The sequence below is a fragment of the Prionailurus viverrinus genome, chromosome E3 (assembly GCF_022837055.1).
Source record: "Prionailurus viverrinus isolate Anna chromosome E3, UM_Priviv_1.0, whole genome shotgun sequence".
NCBI lineage: Eukaryota > Metazoa > Chordata > Mammalia > Carnivora > Felidae > Prionailurus > Prionailurus viverrinus.
In genome coordinates, this window is record NC_062576.1 from 18,818,248 (window position 1) to 18,833,666 (window position 15,419).

Consider the following 15,419-nt stretch of genomic DNA (forward strand, 5'->3'; position numbering starts at 1 on the left):
GGAAAGGTAAGTCTCTCTTCTACACTGGACCTTAGTGAGTCCTCCAACCTGGGAAGCAACACTGCCAGATTCCAGAATTATTCTGTGCATATATAAATGTAGCTAGAGATTTTTTTTTTTTCAACGTTTATTTATTTTTGGGAGAGAGAGACAGAGAGCAGGAACGGGCGAGGGGCAGAGAGAGAGGGAGACACAGAATCGGAAACAGGCTCCAGGCTCTGAGCCATCAGCCCAGAGCCTGACGCGGGGCTCGAACTCCCGGACCGCAAGATCGTGACCTGGCTGAAGTCGGACGCTTAACCGACTGCGCCACCCAGGTGCCCCGAGATTTTTTTTTTCTTAAGGGCAGACAGGAGCATGTTATGCACATCCCTCTGTACTGTACTTTTCGACAGTCTGTTATCTGAGAATCATTCCACATCTGTATCTGTGTCTGTATGTGTGTCCACATCTGTACCTACCTCTACTTGGATGTCCTCTTGCTGTTTTCATGGCAATGCAATATTTCATTAAACGACCATGCCACAGCTGCTTTAACCCCAGCGGATGGGCATGTGAGTCCTTTCCGTCATAGGGCCCGTTACACATCATACTGCGGAGTAAACCCTCTTGCACCTGGTGTGCACGTGGGAGTCTACCTGTGGAGCAGCCGGTCAGTGGTCTGACCAGCTCCCAGGCCGAGCGCAAACTGCCCGGTTGCCCCGCAAGGGTGGCAGCAGACGACGCTCTCATCGGCCCTGCGTGCCGTGCCTGCACCCGACTCCGCTGACTGCACTGGCTATTAGCAAACATCGGCCTTGACGGCTCAGAAACAGAATACTGTTGTCTGATTTTGCGTATTCGAGAAGCCCTTCTGGCATTGCCCAGCCTCCTCTTTCCCTTCCCAGGTGAACACGGACGACCGGTTCGGACAGATCGCGATCGAAAACCTGCGGAGGCGACAGTGTGACCTGGCGGGAGTGGAGACCCGCAAGCCGTTAAGAGTCACGGGTCGGAGAGCAGGGCGGGGACATCCTTTGGTACCCTTAACCCCCCAGGGAAGGGCACACTCCCTTCTCAGATCAGAGAATGTGAGAAGCCCTGTCGAGTGCCCACCTGAACAGGCAGCTGAGGTTCCACGTGGCCCACTGGTTCGTCACGCTAAAGAAGTCCAAGACCTGGGCCGCCGTCTTGGTTTGGAAAATACACATTCACATTTCCCATACCCTATTATTCCAAGTTTTCAGTATGCATATTTTCAAACAACATGAAAGTAGAGGGCACGGTAGGACGAAAACCCATGTCCCATCAGCCAACTTTGGTGAGTCACATCTTTCAATATTGTTTTATTTATCCCCATTTCTCGTCAGTGTGGTCACTGGAATATTTTAAGGCACATCCAGAGAGTATAGCATTACCCCCATAAATACTTCCATGTGAATCTCCTACCAGTAAGCATTTTCTTCCCCCACCCCGGGATAATGGGAACATCATTATTGAACCTCACACATCAGCCGAAACTCCTCCATAGCACCTACTCCACAGTCCGTGTTTGGATTTCCCCAGTTGTTTAAAAAAAAAAAAACAGAAAAAAATTCTATAGGTGGTGTGTTTGAAACAGGATCCAAACACGGTCCAAACTTTGTACTTGACACATCCCTTACGTTTCTTAGAATCTGTAATAGAGACTTTAAATATCTTTTATTTATTGTTTTTTAGTTTGTTTGGTTTTTTCTTTTTTTTTGCTGAAGAGACACCACCCACCCCTGCCCCCATTAAATAGGTGAGCTATGTCACCTTACCCCTCGAACGCATTCAAACACTCTTGCTCACGGAGGAGTTCCTTCCTTTATTTCTCTTTAAATATACATTAGTGACTTCTCTCCCATGATAACAATGCATGTTCGGTGTAGAAAATTGGAAAAGATAAAGAAGAAAGATGGGGGCTGGGACGGGCTTTTGAAAAAGGAGTCATCTGAGACAAGTTCTCATGTGCTCCAAGAGTGCCTTGGATTTGTGCAACAGTGCCTCGTACCTTGCCTATTCTCTCCGCTGCACATTCTAGAAAGAACGGCTCCTGTCGAATGGGTGGGAAACAGCATCAGCCGTCGACGTGATGGAAGCGTACAGCAGACTGCCTCAGGCTGAAGCGAGCAGGTGCGGACTGGCGGGAGTTTAGTTTCACGGCGAACAATTCTGATTGATTAAAGGCATAACTGTCTTTAATGTAAACACAAACACAAAACAAACCTCAAGCCTCCAACCCTCACTAGATATATTTTGAACCATGTTAATCTGCTAATACAGGCTAAACCATAGCACCTTGAGAGGAACTCATTAGCCACTAACGGAGATAGAGTTTGTGCCCGAGCAGGTTATTTTGGTCAAAACGAGCAGTCACAACTGTCGCACGCACTCCCAGAGCACCCTGTGCGGTGGCAATTCTGCACAATCCCTGTGTTTTGGAGGAGGGAGATGACATTGCCCAAGGGCTTCTGAGGGGGAAAAGTCTGCCTGCAGATTTTTTCTTTGATTTTATTTTTATTTTATGAGAGAGTGCGCGAGTGGGGAAGGGGCAGCGAGAGAGGGAGGGAGGGAGAGAATCCCAAGCCGGCTCTATGATGTCTGTGCAGAGTCCGAGGTGAGGGCCTTGAACCCATGAACTGTGAGGTCGTGACCTGAGCCAAAATCAAGAGCCGGACGCTTAACTGACCGAGCCACCCAGGCGCCTCTTTGTGTGTATATTTTAAAGCTTCTATTTAAATGCTCTTTTGAGGGGCGCCTGGGTGGCGCAGTCGGTTAGGCGTCCGACTTCAGCCAGGTCACGATCTCGCGGTCTGTGAGTTCGAGCCCCGCGTCAGGCTCTGGGCTGATGGCTCGGAGCCTGGAGCCTGTTTCCGATTCGGTGTCTCCCTCTCTCTCTGCCCCTCCCCCGTTCATGCTCTGTCTCTCTCTGTCCCAAAAATAAATAAAAAACGTTGAAAAAAAAAAATTAAAAAAAAAAATGCTCTTTTGAAAAAACTCATACAAGCACATGATAAAACAAAACAGAAGACGACAGTGTGGAGTACAAAGACCAACCCTTCCATCCTGCTCCCCTCACCACGAGTCTACCACCTTCTCTCAAGAGACAAGTGCCCTTGCCTGTGTCTTCCAGAAGTGAGCTATGCATGTGGAGCACGTATGTCCCCCACTTGCTCTTTACGTAGATAGCAGCGCACTCTGCACGTTATTTACTCTACAGTTTGCTTTTCGAATTCCACAGTGAGCCATAGAGACTGTTCCAGGTCGGTGCACACAGACCCATCGCGTTCTTTCAGATAGCTGCATATCCTCCAGTTGTGTGAGTGCGCCCTAACCTCTTGAACCCAGCTCTCCTCGGTTACAGCTATGATGCAGCTGTGAGGCTGCAGTCAATATTCTGGAATGTACATCTTTGTACATACAGGGTAAACTCTTAAAGGCAGAACTACTGAGTGAAAGGGTGTACATTGTAAATGCGGGGTGGGGGGGGCACCTGGCTGGCTCAGTCGGTAGAGCATGCAACTGACTCTGGATCTCAGGGTCGTGAGTTCAAGCCCCACATTGGGTGTGGGGCCTACTTGGAAAAAAAAAAAAAAAAAAAAGGAGGGCGCCTGGGTGGCTCTGTCAGTTAAGCATCTGACTTCGGCTCAGGTCACGATCTTGCGGTCCATGAGTTTGAGCCCTGCATCAGGCTCTCTGCTGACTGAGGGGGAAGTGGGGGGGGGGGGGGGGTAAGCATCTGCATGATGAAACAAGGCGTTCCTTGAAACTGGCAAACTCTTGAGGCCCCCGTGGATGTTCTAAGAAAGGACAGGAGCAGACAGTTGCCACCTGCCTCCTGTGGGAATTCTGCAGTCCTCAAACTGCCTGCAAGGCTTGGGGCTTCAAGGGTTCAAGGAGGTTGTGCATATTTAGTACTAACGTGGGATGTGGGAGAGAGAACACTGATGTGAAACCTAGTCTAGTTAAAGGTTATCGAGCCCAAGCAACATTTCTGAAAGTCTGAAAGTGAAGCTGAAATATACGATAAAAGCCAATGAGGAAATATTACTAAGAATAAGACTGTCAGGGCTCCTGGGTGGCTCAGTTGGTTAAGTGTCCAGTTTTGGCTCAGCTCATGAATTCACGGTTCAGGAGTTCAAGCCCCATATTGGGCTGTGTGCTGGCAGCTCAGAGCCTGGAGCCTGCTTCAGATTCTGTGTCTCCCTCTCTCTCTGCTCCTCCCCTGCTCACATTCTCTCTCTCTCTCTCTCTCTCTCAAAAATAAAATAAACATTAAAAAGAAAAATTAAAAAAAAATGAATATGATTAATAATTCTTAAAAAAAAAAAACCCTCCTACTCTTAATAAAAATTTCTGGTCCCCAAAAAGAACAACAACAAAAAAAACGTGCTCTCAGAATCTTCTACCTGCAGGTGGCTGTCATAATTTAGAAGGATGTTCTGACATGGGCTGGCATGGCACCATTTTTCTAAGCTATGCCAGCTCCTGTCTGTGGGAAGAGACAGAAAGTCACCCGGGAGCAGACTGCTGGTCTTCAGGGGCTCAGGTGAAAAGACCTGCCGAAGGTCATGGAACGAGAAGCAAGGACACAAGCAAGGAGGCTTAAGAGAAACCTCAGTGCAGAAGGGTTCTGTCTTTCCCGGCGTGCTGTGGGGTGGGCGGAGACGGAACGGGGTTGAGGCCGAGTGAAGGGATGTGTACAAAGGGTCCCAGGCCTTCTGGAAGAAACCCCCAGCCCCAAAGTTAGGGAAGCCTGTGAGAGACGAAGTGCGGTGGCCCCGGCCGAGGTCCCTGCAGGAAATATCCCTCCTGCAGGGCAGAAAAGTCCAGGCTGGTAACAGGCCACCTCAGGGCCTCAGGGTGGTTCTGACAGGTCTGGTCACCGTCACTGAGACTCTAAGTCCTTCAGGAGCCAACTCAGCCCAGAAGTGGAGGATGATAGCATGAGAGGCAAGAAGTGGAAACTCTAGGCTGTTGCTGGCAGGGCCTGTCCCATCAAGGACACCGTCACAGCAGCGAGCGACAGGCCCGCAGCCTGCCAGGGACCCGTGACCAGGCTGCAGTGCCGGTGGACCGGCCAGGCCAGCCAGCGCCTCCCCCACCCCACCCCGACACCTGGCACTTGAAAGCAGGACAGCCCCATCTGAACTTCACAACATGACACCGAAGTTCCAGATCCCCTTTTCATCACCGTGCAACCCAACTGCTTTTCTTTCCTGCTCGGGACCAGGCCGATCAGTCTCATCGTGTCTCAGATCATACATACAGACGTACGGACACAGATCTGCTTCAGTTCTCGCCGATGAGGCTTTGTTTTGTTTTCCTCTTTAAGCAAAGCACTTTAAGAAGATTTTATTTTGTTACCTGTAACAGATCTTCACTGAGGACTTCTGTTTTCTCAGCTCTGTGGGGAAAAATGAAAAGCTCAGAGTCAGAAATCCAGAAATGCAAAGGAACTCGTGAAATTTAATAGTTACTATCCCAGAGTTTAAAACAACACAGCTAGGGACGGACGCCTGGGTGGCTCGGTGGGTTGAGCGCTCAACTCTTGACTTCAGCTCAGGTCATGATCCAGGGTCGTGGGATCAAACCCCACGTCGGGCTCTGTGTGCAGGGTGGCGTCTGCTTGGGGTTCTCTCTGTCTCCCTCGGTCCCTGTCTCCCCCCGTTCCCCGCTTGTGTATGCATGCTCTCTCTCTCTAAAACAAAAAAATAAAAACTAAACAAAACAGGCAGAAATGAATGATAACGTGGGGAGAAATTCCACCAATGTTGACATCAGAGGGCTCCTTGACCAAAACCAAAGAAAAAAACCAGCAAACAAATGTCTGCAAAGAATAGCAACCCCACACAAGAACAAAGCCTCAAGACCAGGGGCTCCCAGACCTGGGCGTGTATAGAATCACGAGGGTGGGGAGTGTGCGGATTTAACATGCCAGTTTCCAGGCCTCACCTCTGTTCAAAAGCAGGTCTGGAACAAGATCCTGCTTCTTTATTATTTTTTTTTATTTTTATTAAAAAAATTTTTTTTTTCAACGTTTATGTATTTTTGGGACAGAGAGAGACAGAGTATGAACAGGGGAAGGGCAGAGAGAGAGGGAGACACAGAATCGGAAACAGGCTCCAGGCTATGAGCCATCAGCCCAGAGCCTGACGCGGGGCTCGAACTCCCGGACCGCGAGATCGTGACCTGGCTGAAGTCGGACGCTTAACTGACTGCGCCACCCAGGCGCCCCAAGATCCTGCTTCTTTAAGAGGCCCTCTCCTCCCAGAATTCCATGGCCGAGACCCACAGGCCACCCCTGGAGAAAAGACTGCTCTAGAGGCGCCTCGCTGGCTCAGTCAGTAGAATGTGCAACTCTAGATCTGGGGGTCATGAGTTTGAGCCCCACATTGGGCATGGAGCCTACTTAAAATACATTAAAAAAATAAATAAAGACCGCTGTAGAGAAGCTGAACCTTCAGTTCCTAAAACGATCATTTCTGAGCTTGACAGCCTTACTGAAACAAGTTTGTCACAAATCCAGGAACGTGATTCAATACTACACACACAAATAGTAACAACTGAGTATTCCTTCCTTCAGGCATCTCATCTTTACTTTAAAAAGAAACAAAGTATCAAAGTATTTTCACAGCTCTCTCCCACTCATGCTTTCCAATTATTATTAGCTAGGTAGACCTTTCCAGAAAGCCGACCTGGCGGCCATCGATCGGCAGAGGAACAGCCTGAGTTGCTCGAGCCTCAGTTGCCAGATCACGGTACTTTCCGAGGACTCCTCTGCAGCCCAAAGGGGCAGCACTGTTGCTGTACGTAATACCCAGAATGATGGCACTCGAGGTGCCATAGTGGGACTTCTGGTTCAACCAGTGATTTAAGTCGAGTCATTGGACACCCCTGTAATCAAGTCATTTGATTAGAAAGCAAATCAATGTATTTATTATCCTTTTTTTCATTTTACCAACTAGACCCTTTGCTTTCAATATAGAGGTACTTTACCTAAAAAGGTATCTGGAGACTGAAATCTATGTGGAACATATTATACGAAAATGTTAACATACAGCTTGAAAATAAGTGGACACTATGTTTCCCGCCTTTATGGACACTCAGCCACATATTACACTGATAAAATTAATTTTAGAAAGAGATCCAATATCTCTTCTTAATCAGATTTATTTCTGGGCTTTCTAGTCTGTTCCATTTATGTATCTTTTTTATGCCAATACCATCCTATTTTGATGACTACTGCTTTGTAATATACAGCCGATCCTTGACCAATATAGGAGTTAGGGGTGTTGACCCTGTGCAGTGAAAACTTGGCACATAACTTTTAACTCCCTGAAAATTTAACTACTAGTAGCTACTGTTGACCACAAACATCACTGAGAACATAAATAGTTGGTTAATATGTATTGTATGTTATGTGCATTGTTTCATGTATTCTTACAATAAAGAAAGTTAGAAAATGTAATTACTGGGGCGCCTGGGTAGCTCAGTCGGTTGAGCGGCCGACTTCAGCTCAGGTCATGATCTCGCGGTCCGTGAGTTCAAGCCCCACATCGGGCTCCGTGCTGACAGCTCGGAGCCTGGAACCTGTTTCGGATTCTGTGTCTCCCTCTCTCTGACCCTCCCCCGTTCATGCTCTGTCTCTCTCTGTCTCAAAAATAAATAAACGTTAAAAAAAATGTTTTTTTTAATTAAAATAAAAAATTTAAAAAAATGTAATTACTTTTTAAACTTTTTTAATGTTTATTTACTTTTGAGAGAGAGAGAGAGAGAGAGAGAGAGAGAGAGAGAGAGAGCGCAGGTGAGGGACAGAGAGAGGGAGACAGAATCCAAACCAGGCTTCAGACTCTGAGCTGTTAGCACAGAGCCCAATGCGGGGCTCGAACTCACGAACTGCGAGACCATGACCTGAGTCGAAGTTGGACGCTTAACCGACTGAGCCAGCCAGGCACCCCTAGAAAGAAAATGTTATTAAGCAAATTGTATGGAAGAGAAAATACATCTACAGTATTGTACTGTAAAAAATCTGCATATACGTGGGCCCATGCAATTCAAACCCACGTTGTTCAAGGATCAAGGAGTTTGAAATCGGGAAGTGTGACGCCTCCAGCCTCGTTCTTCTAGCTCAGGATTGCTTTTGCTGTTTCAGTCGTTTGTGGTTCCATGTGGATTTGACAATTGTTTTTCTTTTTTTGTGAAGAACACCATTAGAATTTTGATAGGAACTGTACTGAAACTGTATAGACAGCTTTGGGTAGTATGGAGGTTTTAATAACATTACGTCGTCTAAACCATGAATACAGGCTATCTGGGAAGATTACTTTTCCTGACGAATCATGAGTCTGGAATGTAACATACAAATTGGGGGGGCTCCTTCACACTGAGATACCCCCATTGGTCTATGCTGTCCCCACCTTAATTTTAGGGAACCACCATGGTCCCTACCTCCCCGGATATGTGCTCCAAATGACTCGATCTTTCTCATCACTGTGTCTGGTCCAAGGCTCAGCCCAGCAGCCCTTTCTATGCTGAACTGTTTGGGAGTGTTCATCTTTACCAGACAATTTGCCAGTAGAATTTTGACCCAGGGAAAGTCTAGCAATTACTCAGAATACCGGCCACGGTGCCCATTCAAAGAGTCTATTAGCCACAGAAACTTGGTTTTTACTGAGATGTGATTTTTTTTTAAGTTTACTTATTTATTTTGAGAGAGACAGGGAGAGTGTGACTAGGGGAGGGGCAGAGAGAGAGGGAGAATCCCAAGCAGGCTCCTCGAGATCAGTGCACAGACTCTGATGCAGGGCTCAATCTCACAATCTGAACCGCGAGATCATGACCTGAGCTGAAATCAAGAGTTGGGACACTCAACCGACGGAGCCACCCCGGCGCCCCTGAGATGTGATTTGTGATCAGATTTAAAAAATTCATGATAAAGCAAAGAGGGAGAGCAACATGTTAAGCTTATCAAGGCGCCTAGAGACAACGCAAGCCAACGAGTAAAAAAAAACACTTGCTAAATCAGATTGTTTTCAATCAGACATTTTGCTCCACAGACCTAAACTTTTTGTATACGGGTCTTTTTTCTGCTTCGTCAGAGCCTTCTTTGTGTCCAATGTTCTGTGCTTGAAAACGCACTTGAATGTTTCCTGTCTGTAACTGGGAAAACGACACAAAGCAGGAAAGCACTTCCGGCTCACCATTTTACTCTGGGGTTTGTTTTTTCCTATGCAAGCCACTGTGCAATCTCACTAGTCATTCCAACAAGGCTTACATAGGGCAGGCTTTTTAAATTTATTACTTTTTGGTAAAGCATTAACTTTTTCCCTTGTAATCCCCAAAACCTACAAGTGGCAGGGCCGTGCAGGCCTTGATGTCTTCCCCGGTTCCCTTGACTGGTTGTGGTAATGGCCAGCCTTTCAGTCGTGCCTAACGGGAGTCTCACTCTTACTGGGCCAGAAGAAAATGGAAACGCCCCCAACCTGAAGCAGTTCCACTTACCCGGAAAGACACAGATGCTTACGCTAGGGCACAGGGTCAAAGGAAAATCTCCAACTGGCGTGACAATTTCCAACTCTAATTGTGGACTGATTTCTGGAGAAGTTTCTGCCATCGGTACACTCAGATGCCCAACGCCACTAATGTGAAACACCACCCTGTTTCCCAGGATACAGACTACTGCACGTGGGCCGCGTCCACCCGCATAACGCACGTATTATGGGACCGTGGAAACAAATGCTCAAGTCCACACCTTCAATGCATGCTGTGATCTGCCAAGCACTGTGCATGACTGACCTCTTCCCTGCGAGCCAGACAGATCCACGGGAGCAGAGACCAAGTCTATCTCGGCCATCACTGCCCCCTTCCCCGGAGCACCCGGCTTGCCATGGCCACCTGCCTGCCACACCATTGCGGGTGCTTCGTAAATACACACTGAATGCATTAATGAAAAAGCAAACGGCTGTCCCAACAATAGAGAATGGTTTGAAAAAAAGGTCTTTGTAGACTTCAACAGAGGTAGCAAGAAAAAAATTCAATAGCAGTAGGCAGAAAAGCAGACGTGTGCGTAGAATTGCCTTCCACAGTAAAATCCACAGCGACTAAAATTAAAACATGATAGTGCCTTCCAAAGCTAATGTTGTTGTTTTTTTTTTAATGAAAAAAATACAGCAAGTAAACTACCCATATTACCAGGGGTCAGCGAACTATGGCCCACAGATCCAATCTAGCTCACTGCCTATTTTTGTATGGCAAGCTAATGGTTTTTACTTTAAAATGGCTGGGGGTGGGGGAAAGAAACTCCAAAGAGGAACATACGTACGATGCGCAAGGACGATACGAAATTCGAGTTTCGGTGTGCACAAATCAAGTGTGACTGGAGCACAGCCAGGCTGATACGTTTCTGCATCATCTATGGCTGCTTTCACACCACAACGGCAGGGTGGCGTTACTGCGACAGAGACCAGACGGCCTGTGGAGCTCAAAATATTTCCTCTCTGGCTGCCTCCCAACCAGGCTGCCAACCCCGGCTGCACACCAGTGATCCTCACGGGGTGTGGTGCAAACCTCGCAAGGAGGCTTTCTGGAGTCACTTTGAGGACTGGTACGTGAAGCCGGTCTGGAGGCGTGTAGCCGGCCTCCTCCGAAGTCCCGCCTCACGTTTGAGAAGCTGCTGCTAAAATGAACGGGGGCGGCTGACTCTGATGATACAGTCCAAATGTGAGGCACAGCCCGATGCTGGTGACGTTGGTGACGGGCGGAAATCAGAAGTGATGTCTCTCCTCCCCCTACCCACCTCCACCCACTCCCCTCCCCAAAACCCACTGAACTATTGTAACTATTGTTCTCTTCCCGATCCTTACCGACACACCAACGTCAGGACAAGGTCTAAATAAATACAACCGCCTGGGTCAGGCGTCGGCTCAGGTCACGATCTCACGGTCCGTGAGTTTGAGCCCCGCATCGGGCTCTGGGCTGATGGCCCAGAGCCTGGAGCCTGGTTCCGATTCTGTGTCTCCCTCTCTCTCTGCTCCTCCCCCGTTCATGCTCTGTCTCTCTCTGTCTCAAAAATAAATAAACATTAAAAAAAAATTAAAAAAAAAAAAAGAAAAGAAAAGAAAAATACTACAGGTGATTCCATTTTTTTTTTTTTAATATTTATTTTTGAGAGACACAGAGACAGAACACAAGCAGGGGAGGGGCAGAGAGAGAGGGAGACACAGGATCCGAAGCAAGCTCCAGGCTCCAATCTGTCAGCACAGAGCCCGACGCGGGGCTCGATCTCACTAACGGTGAGAGTGTGACCCGAGCCAAAGTTGGAGTTTAACTGACTGAGCCACCCAGCCACCCCCAGATGACTCCATTTGTATGAAATGGCCAGAAAAAGCGAATCTACAGAGGCAGAAAGCAGATTAGTGTTAACTGAGGGCAGGGGTGGAACTGGGCACTGACTCTAAAATGGCCTAAGGGATCTCATCGGGGTGAGAGAACTTTTGTAAAATCAGACTGTGGTGACGGTCACACGATGCTGTCGGTTTGCTAAGAAATCACTGAGTTTTGGGGGCGCCTGGGTGGCTCAGTCAGTTAAGCGTCTGACTGCGTTCGGCTCAGGTCATGATCTCGCAGTTCGTGAGCTCAAGCCCCCATCAGGCTCCATGCCGACAGCTCAGAGCCTGGAGCCTGCTTCGGATTCTGTGTCTTCCTCTCTCTCTGTTCCTCCCCTGCCTGCACACTGTCTGTCTGTCTGTCTCTCTCTCTGTCTCAAAAATAAACATAAACATTAAAAAAGGAAAAGAAAGAAAGAAATCACCGAGTGTTGCACTTAAAACGTGCAAATTCTATGACATACCAAGGTGGTTTCAGAAAGATTAATACCCGGGCCCCAAGCCGGAATGACCGAATGGAACCTCTGGGGGTAGGGCCGGGCATTCTGTTGTAAAGCTTCCCCGGCCATTCCAAAGTATGGCGAGGGTTGAGAACCCCCGAGGGAGGAGGGTCAGAGGACCGAAGCTGGCAGGTGGCGCGGTAATCACCAGGACGCGACAGAAAGAGGGTCCAGCAGTAAATGGCTGGCAGTAGCAAAAACAGAGGGGCTCCCATAGAACGGGCCGCGGCCGCACCCTTGCTGGGTCAGTACTGCCTGGAACGGGGTCTGATGTGTGTGACTCACAACCGAGCTCACGCTCCTGCCTTTGCAGGCTGAGTGATAAGAACCCGACGGCTGGCGGACTCTTAAGGTTCACCGCAGGCAAAGAAGGAGACGGAATGCGGTACGAGCTGAGTCAGGGCTCTGGGGTCAGACAGATCTGACTTGGGAGTCCCAGTGCTGTTGCTTGGTCGCTGCAAATGAGTGCCCATGCCTTCCACAGTCAAATGGGAACGATGGTCATAATAATGCCACCACCACAGTGATCGTTTAGCGACGCCATTCATCTCCTTCGGCTCATTAACGTGGTCCCGGGTGAGGGTTCACGGAGCGTCAGCTGTCCGGAGCAGTACGACAGACGACCGCCACCTTCAGATAACCCCCAAGCGAAGTCTTATCCGTGGAAGGCTTCTGCAGTGACCAAGCGTTCTAGCTTCTCCCAGAAGTTACGGCCGAGTGCAGGCCACACAAAGATAAAACCACAACAGAAGCGGGCAGCCCGTTCAACTACAACAAAGAGTTGGCTGTGGTCACACTGCGTGGGCTGGAGGCCCCCAAAGACAATCACAGGCATGTAACGCACAGAAACTCAGAGACCTAGTACGTGGTGAGTTAGCACAAACCCTTCATCGAAGGATCAACGTCTCAGTCCTCTGTGCCTGACGCCGCTGGGAATGAGGCTATACACATGCCAGCCCTGGTGGTTCTCAGGTGTGCCTTCCCAGAGGGCCAAAGAACTCTCTGGACAGAAACCATCTTACGATGACCTTGCTATGAGATGTGGAGATCTTCATTCATTCAGCCGGTATTTGTGGAGCCCTCTCTAAATGTCAAGAACTGGGGAGGCTAGAAGGAGAGAAATGAGCCGCAGTCCCCACCCTTGGGAGCTAAAAGGAAAGACAGAAATGTAAAGAACCAACTTTGTTCCGAGTTTCTGGGAGCAGAGAGAGAAGCAGAATGGATTGTGTGGCCAGGGAAGGCTTTACAGGGAAGCAGCCTAAGCAGACCCCAACAGGATGGGAGAGGGAATGCGCAAAGGGTCCTACACTAGGGCACAGAAGCAGAGGAGAGGGGGGCCTGGCTGAAAAGAACCAAGAACCAGGAACCAAGGGGCAACAGGGAGCCATTGATGGTTTCTCTGTCCTGGAGTGGCATCAGATTTGAGTTTCAGAATGAAAATTCGGACACTGGAGGACAGGCCAAAGGTAGGAGAGCATTCGCGGGCCTCTGCAGTTATTCAGGGAGTGAACAAGAACACAGGCAGGAAGCCTTCCCAGTCCGATCTGGGCCGATGCCATGCTGCTATTTTAAAAGAGATGGTAGGACCGACTCACTGACTATAAACCATCAACTTGAAAAACGCTTTAAAAAGTTCAAAGAAAACCTATAAAATGTGGAGGTCTCTCTGATCAGGAAATAAATCAGAATAGAAGCTAGAATTCATGGACATGACTCAGGTAATCACCCAGCTTTCCAGGACTAGATTAAGCTTGCATTCGTACATTCCTCTCTGTTATGAAAGCACTTTGGCATAATTCTTTCATTTTATTCTCTTACACGTACCCTTATGGGGCAATTTTTATCCCTATCTCACGGGTGTGGAAACTGGGGCAGCCACCCGTTAAATAAATGACATGGGAACCGAAGCCTCTGGACCCTCAGGAAGAGCAGTTTTAAGGTCCCTGACCAAAGCGGACTCTCTCCTCATTTGTTTTCACGCCAGATTCTGGTCCCAGCTCCACCACCAACTAACCTTAGGCTCTAAAAATACAACTCGTGACATTCCTGTACCTCACTTTATTTACGTTTGCATCAACCATCTCATGCAACTTTTAAGAGATTGCAACAAAACAGAATATTTGTGAGAAAAGAGAATATTTGAAACCTTCAAAGCTGTGCTTTGCAAATGTACGGTCGTATCTGTATAAACAACAATAAATGCTACATATTTTTCAAGGCATGCAAGGCAGAGAATTTGGAATAACTGTGGATCCTCTAAGTGTCTAGGAGGAGAACACAATGCAGATGTAGCCCAGAAAGTTCCATGATCAGCGTGGTGCAGAAAATGAAGGGAAAACATGTTCACCTGGAAAACTGGGGTGAGGCTCTTTGGCTGGATGACGGCGAGATTCTGGGTGGACAACACCATAAGTCTTCACTTGCCCTTTTTTAAAGGTCAAAGAAAAGAGTGTTCCAACACCGTGGCTTGATGGAGGGAAGGACGCTATTGATGACTCAAAACAGAATGCGAATTTTTTTTTTTTACCCTTAAAAAGAGGCTTTTCCCCCAGAGGATATTCAGAATGATGAAATGGTCCCGGAGTGGAACAGTACGGCCCATCGCTGCACTCGACCCCACAGGGTGTCATGCATACTTTGCCGCTAACCTTTTCACTCAGTCAGTCACTGAGCAAATATGTGTTGGAGTCCCTTCCATGAGCCATCGCGGCCCCTGCGCTGACTGGGCACAAGGGCTGTCAAGGAAAGTAAGCGATTATGCTCCAGCGCAGTGAGTGAGGCACAGGGCCTCCGAGAGGAGAGGGCTGTCGTCACCACCATCACAGCTAACTAACGTTTACTGAGCTCATACTATGTGCTTGGCACTGGTCCAGGTGCTTCGTAAGAGGTAATCCCCTTGACATTGGCGGTAACATCCAGGGGGTAATAAGTATCGTTACCTCCACGTTAGGTAGGAGGAAACGGAGGCACTGAAAAGTGATGTGACCCGCTCCAGGTTTCACGGGAGGGCGCTGAGTCTGGGCAGTTTTGCTCCCGAGATCCCGTTCTTCGCCTCTGTGTTCCGAGTGCTTTGCACGTGGGGACCCACTGAATCCTCAAGATAACTAAGCCATCGATGCTATCACCATACCCATTCTGGAGATGAGAAACCTAGACGCAGAGATGATGATAACTTACCAAAGGTTAGAGGTGATGGGAGGGCATCTGATGCAGGCCTGAGACAGCAGGAAGGTTTTCTGAAACTGGTGATGGCTCTTGAGACCTACTCCGTGAGCTGGATGTAGAAGCTTGGGTGCTGAGGAAGGGTATGTGAAGGCAGTGAGGACGGAGGTGGGAAAGAGAGCGCGGGAAGAACACACGCAAGGCGATAACGGGGGTGGGAGAACCCCGGGCCCTGGAACCCCTCTTAAGGCTTGGGTGCGTGGGGCCTGCTGGAGCCTGAGGGGGAGCGGGAGGTCAGGGCCGCCCACCACGGAAGGAGGGCAAGGCACAGCTGACGACACCCCCGACCCTGGGACCATCCGAGGCT

At 48.6% G+C, this 15,419-nt stretch overlaps 1 protein-coding gene across 1 annotated transcript in view; it reads right to left on the reverse strand.

The window, feature by feature from the left end:
• Positions 1 to 15,419, reverse strand: part of LOC125154806 (uncharacterized) — a 520,558-nt gene that overhangs the window by 212,312 nt on the left and 292,827 nt on the right. Inside the window, exons 8-9 of the mRNA XM_047839458.1 lie at positions 5,371 to 5,410; positions 2,015 to 2,175 (exon numbers count right to left, since the gene is read on the reverse strand). Of these exons, the coding sequence (XP_047695414.1) occupies positions 2,015 to 2,175; positions 5,371 to 5,410 (201 nt within the window). The remainder of the gene's footprint in view (positions 1 to 2,014; positions 2,176 to 5,370; positions 5,411 to 15,419) is intronic.